The following is a 19,776-nucleotide window of genomic DNA, read 5'->3' as shown; positions in this document are numbered from 1 at the left end:
ACTTTAATGAATTTAATAAATTTTTCTAGAGACTTTTATTTATTTTTATTTTATATATTTGAGTGTTCTTCCTGCATGTATGTCTGTGCACCACTTAGATACAACACCTGTGGAGGTCAGAAGAGGGCACTGGATCCCCAGGAACTGAACTTACAGATGTCTGTGAGCTGCCATTGGTGTGTGTCTTGACCACGGAGCCATCTGCCCAGCCCCTTAACAATATTTTGACACAGAGTCTCACTCTCTGGTACAAGCTGGCATTGAACTTTAATGTTTTGCCTCAGCTTCCCAAGTGCTGAGATTATAGATTAGATGTGTGCTACCACACTTGGAAAATAATGTTTTTAAATTTTAATTGTGCGTTGAAGACACAAGAGACAAAGTAGTAAACAAAATGACCATTCTTTCTTCTCTGCTCAAAGTTAACAGTTTAACCTTGTGTAATGATACATAGAGCTAATATAGTTCAGGGACCAAATGAAACAATATGTGTACAAAGACAGAGGAGAGGCTAATCTAGTTCCCTTTGACTCTAGTGTCCACACCTTCTGTGTTGTGTAGCTAATGCTAAGAGTCAGGAATTGCGAATTGTTACAATGAATTTGACGCAGGAGTTACAGTCATCTCTTACAGTCATCATTATGTCCTGTGTCTGCAAAGGGAGTGTTCTGTTTCCATGGAGCTTAGAAAGAAACAGGAAGCAGCTTGTCATATCTTTCCTCTGTCCCTCGTCTTAGGAAGACCTGTCAAGGCAATGAAAGAAAGGAATCCTTTTACTGGATGCAAGGAAGCGCAATGATTACCAGTAAGACCATTTGCACACCGGCGCCACCTAGTGGGAGATTTTTTAGACTGCAAAGGCTGTAAAATAAGTAAACTATACTAATTTGTACCCTGAAGTTTTAAAGCTTATATTATTATTTCCTTAAAGAAAAGCACTGGAAAATTAGCTTGGCCTATAGCGTGCACACACACACACACACACACACACACACACACACACACACACACACCCCACACACACAAGAAATGCTAGTCTCCTTCAGTCTGCATGCCTTTGAAAGGCATGTGATTCAATTAGATGGCATCTTTAAAGTGCATAGACTGTGGGACAAAACTCATAGGTGTCATTTAGAGTGGTTTCAATCAATTATTTGGTTACTATGGCTATTTAAATTAAAATACAATTTCTTATGATTAAAAATGATTGAAATAGTTACAGATCGAGTTCCTCCGTCTAATTAGACGTATTTCCAGTGATCAGGAGCAGTCTGTGACTTCTAACAATGCCCACACAGAATATTCCTGAAACAGCAGAAAGGGCTTTCGGACAACACTGTTCTAGGGAGTGAAAACATTGCAGTCCCTGTCTTCAACCAACGCACGCACTTCTCACTAGTGTATTTCCGAGAACTTTGAATATTCGACCATTATAGAAAATTATTTTGATATTCTTACTTCTCTGTCCCAGACTCATCACTGACGGCTCACTGATATGATCGTGTGACCTCAGAGAAGGCAGTCTCCCTACTATATTTTTCTAAACACAACGTTGACTTTGCCTTTTTCCCTTTAGTCCCATTGGCCTTTATCTCGGCCCTCCCTACTCTGTCACCTTCCTATGACTTTTTTTTTTTTTAAATTTATCTATCTCAGTTTCTTCTCTTAACTGCTCGTGATGATTAGTATTTTGCAACCCGGCTGTCAGTTCCTATGTTATTGAATTTTCATGTCGTTTATTGGCAATGCTTTTCTTAATGTTTTTCGAGACAAGGTCTCACTTCGTAGTACAAGCTGACCTAGAACTCATGGTGATCCTCCTGCCTCAGTCTCCTGAGGGTAGGTGTACAGGATTGTGCCACCACATTGAGTTTATATTGCGATAATTCAAGCTTGTTGTAATTTTAACCTCTGGCCACAGTGAGACTGTAATTCATGAACGGTTGGGCATGCGGGGTTCAGTATTTGCCCTTTGAGTTTGGTTGATACGATGTTTTGCTAACAGCAAGCATCTCATTAATGTGATTTGATTGTAGCCACCAAATGTTCCTGGCCTAGTCATAAAACAGATGCCGCTCCACGTTTGTACACAGTATAAGGGTACAGAGATTTTCTTAGGTAAAGGTTGAACAAACAAAATATCACAACAGAGGCAGTTAGATTTGGAGGCCATCCAGCCTCTGCGAGAGTTGGGAGTTCCGCGGGATCTTTCAGCCAATCAGCAGCGAGGATGGAGCCGGCCATCAGCTGGTGCTGGATCCGGTCTCTAGGAGGAGTCCTCGGACACAGAGGCGGCACCTTAGATCTTGGCCTCACTGCATCAGGGGACCAAGGGTGGCACAGGGCACCTCTGCTGTGATTGTGGTAGGTGCTGGCCGATTAGAAGAGCGTGGGCTGGGCAGATTTGCCCTGTGAGCCCTGCTTGTGGGCGGATGCAACGAGGGCCTAGATGGACCCAGAGAGGAGCGTTCAACGGTCCCCAGCCCGGCAGAGCCAATCCAGTATCCTGTCGATTAGGACTGCCTGTAGTGCCTCTGATACCCGGGTGGGAAGCATGGCTCAGAAAAGCTTTCCGCGCATGTTGGGCAGAGGTTGGTAATGATGTAGAGGCCTGGGCACTTGGGAAGCTGGATTCTTGTTCCAGCTCATAGTGTCACGGCCACTCTCTAGGGCAGGGCTAGAGAGTGAGATTTCCTCGGTCACGTTATCTCACCCCACCTTATACAAAGGAAATTGAAAATGAAGTTTATGCCCTGAGAATGCTGAAGCATGAATGGGCAGCCCGTATATGGCAGTTCTGTTGAATTTGACCATGTTGGATTTCATGGTCTAAGTTGATGAGGACGACCGACCTGGTCTATTCCTTAAGAGGACACCAGATTTCATTACAGATGGTTGTAAACCACCATGTGGTTGCTGAGATTTGAATTCAGGACCTTTGGATGCTCTTAACCGCTGAGCCATTTGGTCAGTAGTCCTTATGAATTAAGACCGTGAAATTCAATATGGACAAGTTCAACAAGAACCACCATGTATAGGCTACACATGCATGCTTCAGTATTGCCAGGGGCTGCCTTATACAACCACATGGGAAATTCTGTTTCGTGGGTTTTTGTGTGTGTTTACTGTTTATCCTTAGAGTATTCTAGTGAGCTTCCCCTCCCTCCTCCACCAGTTGAATTATTTGGATTTTGTAGAATTTAAAGGCTTTCTTGGTGCCTTCGTTGTTCTTCTGGTCATGAAAAGTTAGACATAGTCCATGGTAGACAGCAGTATTAAAAACGACTTATGGCCTGGAAAGTAACAGGGGACTTACCTAGTGTGTGTGAGCCCTAGGTTTGATCCCTAGCACCACTAAAATGTAAAACAAACAACAAAAAACAAATAAACAACAACAAATAATCCAATCTTCCTTTTTTTATCATTTAAAACAATTTTCAGTGAGATGGTGGTAAATGCCTTTGATCCCAGCACTCGGAGGCAGAGGTAGGCAGATTTCTGAGTTCGAGGCCAACCTGATCTATAGAGAATTTCAGCACAGCCAGGATTGTTACACAGAGAAACCCTGTCTTGAAAAACCAAATAAAATAAAATTTAAATATATTTTGATCATATTCTTTCCCTTCCCCAAGTCCTTCCAGATCCTTTCCCCATCCCTATTCACCCAACTTTATCCTTTCTCAAAAAACAAACAAAAACCCAACGTAACAGCCCCCAAACCAATAAAATAAAACACTACCCCCAAAGGAAAAAAAGACAATAACAACAAAAACCCACACCAAACTGTAACCAAATAAAAACATACACATAAAAAACTAGAGTCCAATGTATATTGATCAACTACTGAACATGAGGTCTGCCCTGGAGGGGCTGATTTCACTCAATCTTTAAGTGATATTTTGGGGGAAAATAAGCATATTTAATGTTTTAGTTACTGTATTCAACAGAATACTCAAAGGGAGGCAAACCTGTAGGGTTACAGATCTAATGCTACTCCGTCCCATTCTTTCCACCGCTCATCAGTTGTGCCCTGCACCAGGTTGATTTCCATGTGCCTCCCTTGTTTTGTTCGGATGTAGGAAAACATGAGCAGTAACCGACTCAGAGCTGTGCGGATCCACTGAGTTCACGGCACACTTGGCCTAGAACTCAGGCATGTTGCTGTTCATTAGTACTGAGACTACTTCAGACTCAGGTGAATAGTCGGTTCTCATAGTTCACGTCACACCTTTACCTGTTTCTTCTTGCATACAAAGTACTGGTAAAAGCCAGTTGTGGTCACGGAGCCTATAACCTGCCCGCGGACGGCTGAGGCAGGAGGACTGAGTTCGAAGCCAGCCAGCTCAAACTACAGTGATTCCAAGGCCACATAAAAAGACTGTCTCGAACAAACAAAAAGACAGCAATAAATAAGTAAATGCCGATAGAGTATCCGCTAGTTTCATGACGAATCAGTTTCTTTCTTGCCATTGCTGAATCTCTTGGTTTTATATTACCTGGAACAAGACTGTCAGTGTCTGCTCCAGCAACAGTAGTCTATGACTAAAGATAGTGACGGTAAAAGTCACACTGTGATTGATGCTGGCAGAGCACTGAATGTAAGTATTTTTGGCACGTGACTTTGATGAGAAATCAAATTTAGAGTTTCCTAAATTACTAGTAACATTTAATTGGCACAGCTCAATCTGCCTTGTATAGAAAGTCACAAATGAAGACTCTGGGGAGCACTTTGGTGTTTTGTTCTTCATGATACAGACTTTACAGTTACAATGTACATATTTTACAAATTGTCATACGTTTTCTTCTGTGGAGGAATTTCTCTCTTTTATGGCTTTAATCAAAGACCCACTATGTTTTGAAAATTTTTGCAGTGTCTTGGCTATTGTCAACTTCTCTTCCATAAAGTAAGTTTTCTCTTACACCTAATTCTTAGTGCTAAATTATTTGCTTTTAACTGCAGCACACTGATTGGCCGTCTTTTTGGGGGTGGATTAATGATGGTTATTGGCTCCTGATCAGATTTTAAAAGTGAGGAAAACGCCGCTTTCATCCTTGTATAATGACTTTCATTATTCAATACTGTTTTTTTTTTTCAAATTTGTCAGATTAATTGACGCAAATATTTTGTTTCTTATTGGGATTATGTAAACAAATACATTTTTGGGATTGTATTGTCAAAGAATGTCATGATTTTAGTAATAGTAATTTGTTAAGTTTAAATCCATCTTAATCATGAACTCCCCTGTTCTCATTCTTCACAGAACACAACGTGTAGGGAAACACAGCCCAGGTAGGCCAACCATTATCATGTCAGCGGCTCTGTGTTCGTGAGTGTGTTGTGTGCGTGTGTGTGTGTGTTGTATGTGTGTGTGTATTGTATGCATGTATGTGGTTGAGCCTGTTTGTGCAGGCATACATGGAGGCCAGAAGATGATGCTGGAATGTCTTCCCTGATCGTTTCTCCATCTTGTTCTTAGAGTCAGGCTTTCTCACGTAAGCCCAGAGCCCTGCTTGCTAGGCTCTCAAGAAGTTCCTGTTCCCATCTTCATAGCAGCAGGGGGAAAGGCACATTCTGGGAGGTGATGCCAGGGACTCTGTTCGCTATACCTGCCGAGCCATGCCCAGACTTCAAAGTTCAGCTTATGGAGTTGTAATTATTTACTTTTCATGCCATTTTGGACAAGAAGCATTTATTTAGCTGTCCAACTAAATTTTTGGCGGTCACTGAAGCACCTTAGTTCAGAATCTTGTTTGTATCTCTCGCTACACAACAAGATTGTCCGCACTTAACACAATATATTTTATGCTGCATTGATACAGTGTTCCACTGAGGCCTGAGCTCAGTAATGTCATTTTTTATTACTTTCAGGTAATACCTATTCTAATCTGGTAGACTGGATTACAAATAAAGTAAGTACAAAAGTCATGTTACATGTTATCTTCTAGAGGCCCCACTTTTTTCTGGTTGATTCTAATCTCATATGCATGGCTGCTGTGATGAGTGTGTAAGTAACACGTTTACCTGTCATGCTTGTTCTGTTCTTCTAAGTGAAGGGATATCCGTGTCACACAGCATTTTTGCATATGCATTTAAATTAATATAATTGTTTGAAGGCTGCGGTAAAACCAGGTTTATATCAATAGGAGTATATGAAGAAGCTAAGACTAAAAATTTAAAATAAGTGATCAGGTGGCTGTGATGACACACACCTTTAATCCGGGAAACAGATGCAGCTGGATCACTGTGAGTTTGAGCCAGCCTGGTCTACAGAGAGTCCCGGGACAGCCAGGGTTACATAGTGTGATCAAATCACCAACAACAAAAGTCTGACGAATGAGATGACTGAGGTGTCTGTAAAGCTGGATGCTGTAACACATCTGCATTGTTGAGTACTCAGACATTAAATGCTGTGGTTTGCTTAATGTTCTTGACATTCCTTCAGTCAGAGTAACGGGATCCTTCTCCCTCCCAGTTTTCTTTCCAGGTTCGCAAATCTGCTGTTGTCTTTGGTCTGGGATTTAAGGTCTCATTGCAGAACAAAATGGGAGATGCTGAAGCAGGCAAGAAGATCTTTGTTCAGAAATGTGCTCAGTGCCACACGGTGGAGAAAGGTGGGAAACACAAGACTGGTCCAAACCTCTGGGGCCTTTTCGGCCGGAAGACAGGACAAGCACCAGGATTTTCTTACACTGATGCAAACAAGAATAAAGGTAAAGACCAGGAGCGGGGGGAGATGCTCGGAGACTTTATTGCAGGAAAGACTGTCCGGGGTCTGGTGTGGAAGTGTCTGCCTAACTATTGCATTGGAAATAGACTCCCATGTTTCTGATAACTGAAATGCTGGGTTTTTGCCATAACATCTGGATTTAGATAGCTTGTTATCCCTCCAACCAGAAGACTCGAGTCTTTCATGGCATAGAATTTGCCCATGTAGACTGTTTTATATGTTAATTTTATGTTACATTTATCTTGAGAAAGTGTGGGTTAAGTATAAAAAAGAAAACATTTTAATGGCACGATAGCAGTAGTGATTGTATTTGTAGTGGTGATTCTTAGCAGTGTTGGGAATATAAAGTTTGAAAATATATTTAACAATTTGGTATTGGTTGGTAGAAGGGAGTTAAACAGTAAAGTGAGAAAGTTTTTTAGAATTGAGATTAAAGACAGCTAAAAAAAAACCTATAGTATCTGTGCAAAACAGTTGGTTTCATTCATGTGTGTGCACAGACATATATAAATAGATTAGCACAGCAAATATTCTTAAAGTACAACTCCCCTTTGAACTGTTCTTGGTGGCCTAACATACAGACCACAATCTCGGAGCACTCGTATCTAACGAGGGTCTCAGTGTATAGTTCAGACTGACTTTGAACTCATTTATAGCCCAGCTTGGCCTCAAATTCACTATGATCCTCTTACAAGTGCTAGAATTATAGGTACATAGGCTATTTTAATTTTTTTAAATTGGAGTGAAATTCACTCAACATTTAACTAGTTATTTTAGAGTATGTAATTTACTAACATTTAGCATTCATGATAGTGTACCATCATCACCTCTCCCTGGCTTTATTTATTTGTTTGCTTTGCTTGCTTGTTTATTTATTCACTTATTCATCCATCCATCCATCCATCTATTCATTTATTCTTTTGAGACTGGTCTCACTATGTAGACCAAGCTAGTCTTGAACGCACAGAGATCCACTTGCTTCTGCCTCCCGAGTGAGGGATGGAGGTGCATGCTGCTATGTCTGCCTTCAGAGCTTTTTAGAACGAAACACACCATAGCACCTTCATCTATTATGTAGCCACCCCTCCTAGCTCTGTTCTTCGATGGCTGCTAGACAGTTCTGTGTCTCTTTGGATTTGCATGTTGACTGATGTGCAAGGAATCCTGTAACAAGCTACTGTTTGTGCCTGTCTTCCTTCACCGGGTGTGATGCTTTCAAGGCCCATGAAAATTGTAGCCAGTATCAATACTTCAGGATAATTCTGATGGTGACTCCAGCATGTGGTTTCGATCTCCACTTTGTCGCGCGCGCGCGCGTGTGTGTGTGTGTGTGTGTGTGTGTGTGATTAACGAGTGCCCAGTGCACATGTGGAGATCACAGACAGCTGGCAGGAGTGGGCTCTCTCCTTCCACTGTGTAAGTCCTGAGGATAAAACTCGGGACGTTGAGTCAGGCCTGCACTGACTCATTGTGTTCAGGATGTGCAAAAATGCTGGCAAGCAGGTATTGTACGGTAAAGGATTTTGTTCTTCTCTTGGGTTTCTGTAAGGGACTCTGTAAAATCTGGGAATTTCCTAAGTGAAAGGATTATTTGTTAGTCCCAGGGACCAGGACCCAACTCTTGCTGATGCTGTGACTCCACTCCTAGATTCTGGTTGGGCTCCTAGATCATTTTCAGATAGGGGCTGACCTTACAGGAAGGACCAATCATGAGGTTAGATAATTGTGCCTCGTGCTCAGGGATTTCAGGTAGACTTCTGGGGACAGAGTGGGGATCGAGATGCTGGAACTGGGTTCTGTCGTGTTACAGTGAGCCTGTCAGTCATGTTTATGTACTGAAACCCCTGTTAGACGCTCCTTACCAGCCAGCACTCTGGCAGAGAGAGGAGGTCCTGATCCTTCAAAAGCATTTCCAGGAAGCGTGCATTTGGGACCCTCCAGACCTTGCCTTGTGGGTCTCTTAGGCCCTGCCCCAGCACACAGCCTTTATAATAATTGTTGGCGTACTGCTTTCCTGAGTCCTGAGAGCTGTTCTAAAGGAATTGCTGGACATCAGAAGGTTGTGGGAATTTCAGAAGTTTGGGTGGCTAGACCTCCCCTCCCCCAAAAGCCTTATAGTTTCTTAAATAAAGGCCTTCTTCCAGAAGGCTGTGGAGTATGTGCTGACTGTGGACAGTTAGTGTTAGAGCTGCAGTTTGGTGAGTGCAGTTAGATTTTCAGTTGTTAGGTTACCGAGGAAACCAATTTTTAAGTCACGTTTGTTGTTGTCAATTATATGGTTCTTGAATTTGTGTGGTACTTGGGAATTGAACCCAGGGCTTCATCCATGCTTGGAGCATACTCTACCTCTGGGCTGCACACTCATCTTGACAAACTTTTCAACTGTTTCCTCCTGTGTCTTTTTATTAATATTGTTTTGACAGTGAAGTTGGAAGGTCCTAATTTCTAGTCTAATTATAAACCACATTTGAATTGAAATGAAATGAAAATGACGACAGAGCTGTGTGCCGCCCAGTCAGTTGTTTCCTTTTCTGTACATAAAAAAAAAACAAAAACGTTTTCAGTTCATGAGGTCCCTTTTATCAGTTGCTGGCTTTCTTTCTCGAGGAGCTGGAGTCCTGTTTAGAAAGTTTACAGAAGTAGCTCTATCAAAGGATAGGCCTGCCATGAAAGTGTGGTGATAATTAAATAAAAGAACACTACCTCTTAGGCTCACGGATTTGGAGGAGTAAAGAGTCACTGGTGCACTGTGTGAGCTGATATTTTAGGCACTTTGAGTAGAGGGGAAAGAAAAAAACAGATTAGCTAATCAGGGCTATTAGTTCTGGGTTGTTAGAGACAAAGCAGAGGTGCGAAAGTCGTGTTGAGGAAGGAGCATTAGGGGCAAAGACAGGGAGAGGACGCAGCAATGGCGGGAGCTGACCGCAAAGAAAGGAAATCAAACGACGTCAGATATTCTCAGGCTTAGGGGCAAACATGGCTGCCTGTGCTGGTCGAGAAGGAAAAGGGAAACGGCACGGGAAGACTAGAGGGACACAGGACCAGAGTGAAGCTTGGAGGGAGTCGACAGTGGGTACTGCACAGAGGAATGCACAGAGCAAGCAGCACAGATGGAGTGTAGAGTATGAACACAGTCTTGACGGCTGGTCCATCTGCTGGTGTCAGTCCTGGCTCTATCTCTATGGATATGTCCCTGGGCCATCCTGTCCTTGTCTAGGGCCTTCCTTTGGAGATGAAGTTGCAGATGCGGTCCAGTTAGTGGGCAGTTCTTCACAGGTGGAGTACCAGATGCTGGCCATGCTTGTGGGTTCACCCTCACCCGAAAGTCAGGTGGCTTGTGTCCTTTTCACTGGTTTTCCAAGGGAGAAGAGGACAACTTTGTCTGTCATCTTGGAATTGGATTTCTGATCACAGATTTCCATGACAGATAGGTAGGGGTGTGTGCGTGTGTGTGTGTGTGTGTGTGTGCGCGTGTGTGTGCGTGTGTGCATGTGTGTGTGTGTGCGCGTGCGCGCATGCATGCGTGTATGCACACACGAGTGCAGGCACATACACGCCACACTTTACATATGGAGATCAGAGGACAACTTTGGGGAATTGGTTTTCTCCTTTACTGTGGGCTCTGGGATTTGAACTCAGGTTGTCAGGCCTTCAAAGTTATTTTACCCCATTGTTGTAGGAGCTGTGGGTTGCATTTTGCCACCCAGCTCCCGCCACTGGCTAGCTTTACCAGAAATGACAACACACAAATTATATTCTTTTAAACACTGCTTGGCCCATTATATCTAGCCTTTTTTAGGCTAATTTTTACGTATTAATTTAGCCCATTTTTAATAATCTGTGTAGCACCCCTAGGTGTGCTTACCGGGAAGATTCTAGCCTATGTCCATCCTGGGTCGGAGCTTCATCGATTGCATCTGCTGGGGAGAGGGGAGCATGGCCTCTGAGCTCACTTTCTCTTCCTCCCAGCATTCTGTTCTGTTTACTCCTCCCACCTATGTTTTAACCTATGTGGGCCAAGCAGTTTCTTTATTATAATTAACCAATGACCTTTCTCCATCACCCCATGAGCCACCTCCCTACTCAATAGTCACAAACTCTTGAATTCAGGTAGCTTTGTTATGTAAGGGCGAGGTACATTCTTCTTTGGGCATCATTATGCCCAATTTTAAAGCAGAAAATTGGATTAGATTGCAGGCTATCTGAGATTTTTCTCTACAAGGGACGCTGTGATTCCAGAAGCTCGAGACACCCTGGAGGCACAGCGTGTCTGGGTAGTTGTTCACTGATGTATCTTTGATGGTCCTATACAACACATGACTATTGGCTCTCTACAGAGAAACAGGAATAGACTCTCTGGGATTTTCTTGTAGTTCAGGCTCTACATTTTTAGCTAAACAGTCTTCCCGTTGAGTGACAGGTAACCCTCTGTTCACATATGTGGGTCATAGTGAACAGTAAGCCCTAAGAAGTAACCACGAAGACTTAATACTTATTTTCAACCTTATAGGTATTGTCTGGACAGAAGCAACTTTAATGGAATATTTGGAGAACCCAAAGAAATTCATCCCTGGCACTAAAATGATCTTTGCTGGTATCAAAAAGAAGAGTGAGAGAGAAGATCTTATTCAGTATTTGAAACGGGCAACATCTTCATGAATTAGAAGTACAGCTTCAAAAATACTAGTTCTCCATTTCAAATATTGTGCTTAATAAGAAGCAATTTCTGCTCTTTCTTGATCAGCCTGTAGTAATTTTAACACGTTAAATAAAGGTTGATATTTTTGACTGTGTATAGTCCACTCATGAGAAATTGATTTCCGTTAGATTGTGCTTGCCTTTTACTTAACTGAAAACAGGGAGCATATAGTCAAACCTTGGGAATGCTTTGGGGGGGGGGAGAAAGAGAGAGAATGAATGAATTATGGATCCTGGCTGAATAAAACAGAATCTAGATGGAAGGAGAAAGTCATGGCCTGCCTACTTTGATAAGCACATCTTGGGTTTTTTTTTGCTTTTGCAACTTTAAGCTCTCTGATCCTAAATAACACAAAGCTGGCCTGGGCTCTTTTGAGGGGGAAAAGCCCCAGTCAACTACTCAAAAGGCAAAAAGAGCCCATATCAGAGTCACAAGTGCAAAGCGTGGTGAGGCAGGCCCACTCCAGCTAGTGGAGGGCACAGAGCTCTCTGCAGCGAGGCTTCTGAACAAGACCGTCATCCAAATGATGGGGTCCCAGGGAGGCGGGAACAGCTTCCATACCAAAGAGATGGGTAGAAGACTAGTTAGGGGCCATGACAGGGAAGGATGAAATGCCTGTTACCCCATTTATGTTTCACATCACCACCCCAGGGTCTTAGGGGTCAACTTCATCCTCTGCAGTGGTACCTAGAGTTTAGTTCAGGCCAGAAGCAAAGCATTGATCTTCTACCGATAACGTTCACCTTTATCAGCACTTGACTTACAGTATGTACTGCTACTGTGAGATGAACTAGTTGAAAAGGAGCAAATTCTAGAAGGTTCCATTAAATTTGCTAAGTGCTCAAGCTTACTCTTGTTATCCCTGACAAGTTGGAAGGAATGTACTTCTCTGGGATGTCAGGGTCAGTGGTGTGTGGAAACCTGTCTCTGGGAATGGAGAGTGGCTTCAGGCAAGGCTCAGCTTGTTGTGTTCTCCCTCAGGGAGTTTTCTGCGAGGACGCAGAGGTTGCAGGGTCTCTGAGGGTGTGCCCAGAGCAGAGCTGGGTTTGCAGAGCTGTTACCTCAAATCAGACACCACATCCCATTCTAGTCTGCGTGAGGCCCGTCAACTTTGTGAGACACAACTTAAGCTCAATTCTCATTCGTAACTCAGTCCAGATCGACAGAGCCCTGCAGGAAAAAATTGCTGGTTTTGCTACAAGCTGCTGTTCCCTGCTCTGCAAGCTTCAGGCAGGAGGAAAGCAGCTTTAGGCTTTTTTTTTTTTTTTTTTTTTTTTGCCTTAGGAGTAGAAGCAGCTGTTCTGAGGACTGAGATAATAAAAGGCATTTGGGTAGAAATGAGGAATAGTTTCTCTTCAAGTAGATTTCTGCTTAAGGAATTGTTGGGTTAGTAACATATTGAGTATTACATTAAACTTCAGAAAGAGTAAAGCAAGTCATTCTCCTCCATTTTTTTTAGTGGAAATGTTTTATTCATTCGGAAAGTTGGAGGAAATGTTACACATGTGCATGGTAATTGAAGTTGTGCGCTGTGATACACTTTATTATTGAAATTGTCTCTGAGAAGCTTACATTTATTTTAGGATGGCTTTCTGTGAAATGGCTTCTGGCCATGCAGACAGCTTTATTCAGTGCTGCTTTAGCTAGGTTACATTGAGTCTCCCAGAATCCTCTGCGTAGTTCCCAGTCAGGCTGGTGACAAAAGCTTTATGCTTGAGACTGGGAGGAAGCAGGGCCGGGCAGAAGGCTTTATATTTAGTGGGTCAGCTCACAACCATGCACATAATCTATGCTTGCCACACATCTGTTCGCTTTTGTGTTTGGCAGACAGCCCCCTCTCCAACTCCTGCTGGCCCCTCTTTTCTGTGAGATCTAGAGCAGGTATGTGGCTGTTCTGACGACAGACTGGCTTCGCTAGGTCACCCACATCAGCGGTGAACACCTGACTTGACAGGAGAGTACCAGTTCGCCCTCTCGGATTAACCTTGCTCTGTGTGTGCTTTTCCCAGCTGTCTGCCCTGAGGACTGAGCCCTAATGGCTTTTTAGCTCATCTCTAGATCCCCAGCCAGTAACAAATACTCTAATCTGACTCAACTCCACCCAGGCTGCTCTAAGTCCCCTTCTTGACTAGGCCCTGGGTCTTGGCCTCTCTCCTTAGCTATTTAGACCCATGTTTAACCTGAATCCTACTTAATCAGTTCAGCAGATTCACGTCCGTGGCACCTGAGCACTCCTATCTGCCTTCAGCAAAATCTAGTCAAGTCTATCCATCCAGAATCCCCTTTACCTCTGGCAGTTCTTTCCTCCAACTGCTTTTCTGCTCCCTGATTTGCTCCTGGGCTGTAAGTCCCTGGTTGTTCCTTGGTCTTCGTCCTTGAGCTGATTTTTTTTTCAAGGCCAAAGTGATCTTTCATAGTTGCTCCTTAAATCAGCATGCCTTTAATCTCAGTACTCAGAAGGCAGAGGCAGGCAGATCTCTGTGAGTTCGAGTCCAGCCTGGTCTACAGAGTGAGTTCCAGGACAGCCAGGACTGGTACACAGAGAAACCCTGTCTCAAAAAACAAAACAACAAAGCAGCATCATTTTACTGATTTTTACTGTCTCAACAGCCTTCTGCAGTCTTCTCAAACCCCCTGGGTAGCCTCTGTGACTTGATTGTGATACTTTAGCCATCTACATTTGAACCTTTTCCTCCCCAGCTTCTACCTAAAGTTTGTGTGGTTTCAGCTCTAACGAATCTCTTGTTCCCAGCACCCATGTGATCTTGCTCTCTAGGCAAAGACACTGTGGATACCATAGCTGTACATAGGCACCATAGCTGAACAACACAATTTGGGAGCAACAGGGACCTCAGGGTAATACACGGAATGTCCTTCAACCTGAATTAGGTGTGCCCTGATAGGGCAAGAAGAAAAAGTAAATTTACTAGAATCTAAAGTTGTCAAGTTCTGTTAATGTCCCCTAAACTTAAATTAGATATTCAGGGGAAGAGTACTTAGGGTAACTAAAAACATTTTATGATGATGAAATTTGAAAAAGTAAGTACTTTGATTTTATAGCACCACTTCCTAGAGCAGGAAAAGTTATGCCGATGTGTATCAACAGAAAAACATTTAGAAGAACTGAGAAGTCAGATGATTGGATGAAAACTATTACCTGTAGTACCATCCATTTTAATAACCAATCTTAAGAGCTCTGAAAGAATAATGTATGGTTTACATAAAGTCAGACTGTGCAATCGTTTCACTTGGCAGCTTTGTGTGTCAGAAAGGGGCAGAAAAAACTCTTCAGGAAAAAGTGGGGCATTGTTAGATCTTACACATTCACTTCCCAGACATAAAGCTGGCGTTCATGTGGGAAGCAACATAACAATTGCTTTTCAAGAAGAGTAATTGTTTAATTGAACCCTTGTGTAGTACAAGATCACGGTGTACAATACGACTCGTATGCTGTGTGTAATACACTGTGTTTACTACAATAGCGTTTGCTGTGTGTAATCCACTGTGTTTACTACAACAGCGTATGCTGTGTATAATACACTGTATTTACTACAACAGCATGTGGAAGGTTTGTTTGTTTGCTGAGCCCTCCTGCTTCATCACCTTCTAAAATAGCACAGGCAGGAATTCTCTGGATTTCTCACTTTGTAATCTTAACTGTCCACGTGTGAGTTTGAAACCACAGTGTCACACAGTTCTGCTTGACTTCCTGATTGTGCCCTTGGTGGGACCTCATTTAAGCAGAGAAACTAAGTGGTGCAGGAGGATCAGGGTGCGGGAGGATATATATATATATATATATATATATATATATATATATATATATATATAGTGTATGTGGTAGGACAGATCTCTCATTTTCTAATATATTTTATTTCTGGAATCATTTATTTAAATTCAGTTCTCCATTAAGAAAATTCAGTATGAAAACAAAACCATTCAAGAAGGCGTATGTGGGACATCCTCCCTACTCTCCCACATCTTTCCTCTCTACCATTAAAAGATGAAATTCTTGGGTGTGATGACGTAAGCCTGTAATCCTAACATCTGATAGGCTGAGGCAGGAGGATATGAAGTGCCAGGTCAGCCCACTGCACAGTAAGAACTTGTCTCAAGAAACTGAGAACAAACCAGCAAACAATGACAAGAACAAACTACAGAACAAAAGATAAAGACAGGAGAAAAGGAAAGAATAAAAGGAAAGGTAGGAATACAAAAAACTCTACTCCCCGTCCCAATTAAAAATCATACAAAATGTAAGGGTACAGAGACAGAGACCAGAAAGCATTAAGAAATAAAGAAAAGGGAGGTCCTTTCATAACCAAATACCTAGTCTGTGCTAATCCTCAAATGTGGAATTAGACCCTGGGTCCTTGTCCTCCAGTACCTGACTTTCCTACCTTTTAGGTTATAGTCAAGTCTTTGAAATCTGAGGTCCATGAACTTTAAATTACCACCACCCATACATAATGTCTGTCCTATTGAAATCTGAAACAATTGCATGGAATCAAATTTTTATTGTATTAATCCTGCTCAGAGCCTCAGTTTTAGTTAACTATCCTTTTTTGTAAGATACTTGGCATTATGTGAAAATACTGACTGCATAAAGGCAGTTTGATAATTAAAATAGTGGTGGGGAAAAAAAGTGTGTGTCCGTGTCTGCCATGGTGAGACTGTGCTCTGCTACAGCCAAAGGTTGCAGGGGGACTTTTCTGCCACCAGTCGCTCCCCAAAATAACAACACAGAGACTTAATAGTAATTTTACAAATGCTCAGCCGATAGCTTAGGCTTATTTTTAGCTCGCTCTTATAACTTAAATTAACCCATTTCTATTAATCTATGTGCTGCCCTGAGGCCTATTTACTTCAGGTACATACTTCCCATCCTGCTTGCTCTGTGTCTCATGATGTCTCCCCTGACTCCGTGCTTCTTCTCCCCAGCATTCTCTCTGCCCCCCAAACCCTGCCTAACCTTTGGTCAATCAGCTCTTTTATTAACAATGAGAGAAACACCTCTTCACAGTGTACACGCAGAAGGATTATTCCTCAGCAGAAGGCATCCGTTAGTTTATTCAGCAAGTATTTGTTACACATTGCAGTATCTGGTCTCCACGGACACCTCCAATAAACATTGTTTCTAGGCACTCACGCCTGGAAGTTCTAAGTTAATTAGATTTAGTACCTGGCAACTAATATATTAAGTGTCAGTTTCCCCAAATAAGTTATCCCTGTATGAGTTACAATGTTTCTAGTTCTTGGTATCACGTTCTCTGCTATCCTCTAGGGTGGAAGATTAGGCCATGAATTTTAGTTACAGCTACACGTCATGTGTAGATACCGACTTCTTAGTAGGCAGTTTCGCTGTAATGGCAATATTTCAAGGACTTGGAACAATGGTTATCTCTCCATCCCCACCGCGCAGCTGTGGCTTCCCATTCTGGACCCTGATTAAAGGGATAGTACCAGCATCGGACATTCTTATTCCCATGTCAGAGGAGAAAACGAAGAAGCATGGAAGAGGCTCCCGAGGCATCTTAAACACAGACATGGTGCTCATTATTCGCATACTCCACTGACTACGACTTGCTAAGTAGACTGCCAAACTCGAGGGCCAAGGTCAGGCAGAGGTATTCTGAGACAATGGGGATGTTCTATCGGGAACTCACCAAGGCCAGCTGGCCTGGGTCTGAAAAAGCATGGGATAAAACCGGACTCGCTGAACATAGCGGACAATGAGTTCTACTGAGAACTCAAGAACAATGGCAATGGGTTTTTGATCCTACTGCACGTACTGGCTTTGGGGGAGCCTAGGCAGTTTGGATGCTCACCTTACTAGACCTGGATGGAGGTGGGCGGTCCTTGGACTTCCCACAGGTCAGGGAACCCTGATTGCTCTTCGAGCTGATGAGGGAGGGGGACTTGATCAGGGGAGGGGGAGGGAAATGGGAGGCGGTGGCAGGGAGGAGGCAGAAATCCTTAATAAATAAATAAATTAAAAAAAGAAGGATAGCAAGTACAGAGCAATTGTGCTCCATCCCTTTGGAAGGAAGAAGGCATTGAATACGTGAAAATAAAACAAGCACCATGACACATGTGTCTTTTCTTTTCCCATGAGTTCCTTTCTGACCACTCCTCTGGTGAGCCCAGTCTCATTGCTTCTGATGCAGGTGCACCCTTGGACTGATCACATCCCAGGTGTACTCAGATTTGTTCCCATTTCTGCTTTCGGTACTTGCTTGTAACCTGCCTGCTGGCACGTCAAGCTCACTTAGATCTCAGCTTGTGACGCTACTGACATTGCTGTCACTGTGTCTGTTCTGTGACTTCTCTAAGTCTGATGTATGCAAGGAAAAGTCAGGCCCCTGTAAAGTCCAGTGTCTTGGATTTAATGATAAAATTGCTGTGTCATCTTACTGGCGGTATGAAAGAATTTGGGAACAGATTCTTTGAAGCTAGGACTAGAAGATTCTGATCTGTTGTTTTTATCTGAGAGTCTCAGTCAAGATAATTGCCAAAAGAGGTAAAATGCAGATTTTTTTTTAAAAAAATGCTATCTTAACTGAATAAATGATGTCTTCTTTTCTAAAAAGAAATTGCTTTATTTTAGTTACTTATTATTATTGTTGTTTTCTAGTGATAGGTCTCTGTTCTGAAGGGCTCCGTGGCTCTAGGAAATACTAATCTGTTGCCAGAATTCAAAAGCATTGAGAACAACAAATGGGGAGATATGGCTGCAAGGAACAGAAGTGAACTAGACACTTTGTGAAACTACTGGGTAAAAGACAAGACTCACACTACAAGAGAAAACCAGTTCTTAGGTTGGGCTAAAGAGGCCCCCAAACCCAGCATGATCTGCATTTCAAATAACCTGGCTTCTTGGGATTTTTCTTCCCCAGTTCAAATGAGTTTGCATTTGAAAGCTTGGTAAAGCATCATACCTCCTTAAATTTAAAGATTACTAAGTGCTCATGGGTGTTGGGCCATCCTCTGGAATGTCCTCAGCCTACCAGGGGCCACACCCTCAAGGAAAATGGGCTCTTGTTCCCACAGAAGCCATCAACCGTCCACAGCTCCTCAGCTAAGGATGGGGTACAAGAGCACCTCCCCCTCCATGCTGGATCATGGGCAAGTCTATGTGGGTAACTGCAGCTACTCTGAGTTCTTGAGGGCAGAAGATGCTGCTTCACACCAGTCTACCTGAGCTTCTGGATCTAACAGTCTTCTGAGTGTGTGTGGTGTGTGTGTGTGTGTATGTGTGCTTGTCTGTGTGTGTCGGTGGGTGTGCATGCACACACATACATGTGGGGGCTTATATGTGTGGGGAGTTGCACGAGCTCACATGTGCATGGATGTGGAGAAGAAAGAGAGAGCGAGAGAGAGCGAGAGCGAGAACGAGAGAGAGCGAGAGAGAGCGAGAGAGAGCAAGAAAGAGAGAGAGAGAAGAGAGAGAGAGAGAGAATGAGAGGGGGGTCTCACCTGCAGCTAAGCACTTCACAAACACTTCCCGCACATTGACCAAATGCGAGCTTCTGCGTTAACAACCATCACCTGCACTGATGTGGTCTGAGAGCTGCATCCATCTGTGGGCTAGAGATAATAATTTAGAGGGCAGTTTGGTATTATGCCCATGTAGCAAAATAATAGCAGCAGGTTCACCCCAAGGTCCACGAACATATCAACCATGGATTCTTTGCTCAATTTGCAGTGCCAGGCATGTGTTTCCTCTTGCAGAGTGGTCCTTAAGTCCAATCATGTCACTTTTGTACCTTGGGCCTATCTTGACATGCTGGCTGCTATTGTCATTCTGTGGCTAGAGAAACTTCATTTTATGCTAGGCCTTCATCTTGGTGACCACTAGTTGTCTGTCTCTGACTCTAGTCCCTGGAAGATAAGTACTCGGTAACCCTGATTCAGTGGCCCTACCCAGAAATGTATAGTCATGGCATGTGCTTTGCTATGACTATGACTGCCTTTTGGGGGCACCTGTAACCTGCTTATGCAGACATTCAAGATCTAGTTTGAGGTTGCCTTCACTACCTAATCTTGGTAGAGCAGAACAGCTCTTGACTTGCTCCTGCAGATACTCAAGGTCGTCTGGTCTCTTTTACCTTTAAAATCCCTCCCCTCATCCTCCTTAGAGGAGCATGCTCTAATTTGGCTAAGAGATTGCTGTTCTGCTAGTAGCTTTAATAAATTGAACTAATTATAGTCTGGATGGAGTCTATGGTCTTTTCCTGGGGTTTGTGAACTCCATAACAGCTCGCAAGATTCGCAGCTGGGTAAGATTGCTGATCACACACACACACACACACACACACACACACACACACACACACACACACACACACA

General features: G+C 43.1%; 1 protein-coding gene across 5 annotated transcripts; it reads left to right on the top strand.

Moving 5' to 3' along the window:
* The first annotated feature begins 687 nt into the window (after positions 1-687).
* LOC106143707 (cytochrome c, testis-specific) lies at positions 688-11,525 on the top strand. 5 transcript variants are annotated; one of them, XM_005346614.2, is made up of 4 exons: positions 688-805; positions 5,262-5,290; positions 6,537-6,711; positions 11,239-11,525. In XM_005346614.2, the coding sequence occupies exons 3-4, from the start codon at positions 6,543-6,545 to the stop codon at positions 11,385-11,387; spliced, it is 318 nt and encodes a 105-aa protein (XP_005346671.1). In that variant the 5' UTR covers positions 688-805; positions 5,262-5,290; positions 6,537-6,542; the 3' UTR covers positions 11,388-11,525. The 5 variants fall into 5 exon arrangements, with proteins under 5 accessions (XP_005346671.1, XP_005346670.1, XP_005346668.1 ...); XM_005346613.2 differs by having other exon boundaries at positions 698-805; positions 6,525-6,711; XM_005346611.2 differs by lacking the exon at positions 688-805 and adding an exon at positions 2,225-2,364.
* The last annotated feature ends 8,251 nt before the right edge of the window (positions 11,526-19,776 follow it).

Source organism: Microtus ochrogaster, chromosome 4 (assembly GCF_000317375.1).
Source record: "Microtus ochrogaster isolate Prairie Vole_2 chromosome 4, MicOch1.0, whole genome shotgun sequence".
Lineage (NCBI taxonomy): Eukaryota > Metazoa > Chordata > Mammalia > Rodentia > Cricetidae > Microtus > Microtus ochrogaster.
Note: the sequence above shows the minus strand (reverse complement) of the source record. Positions and strands in the feature narration are given on the sequence as shown.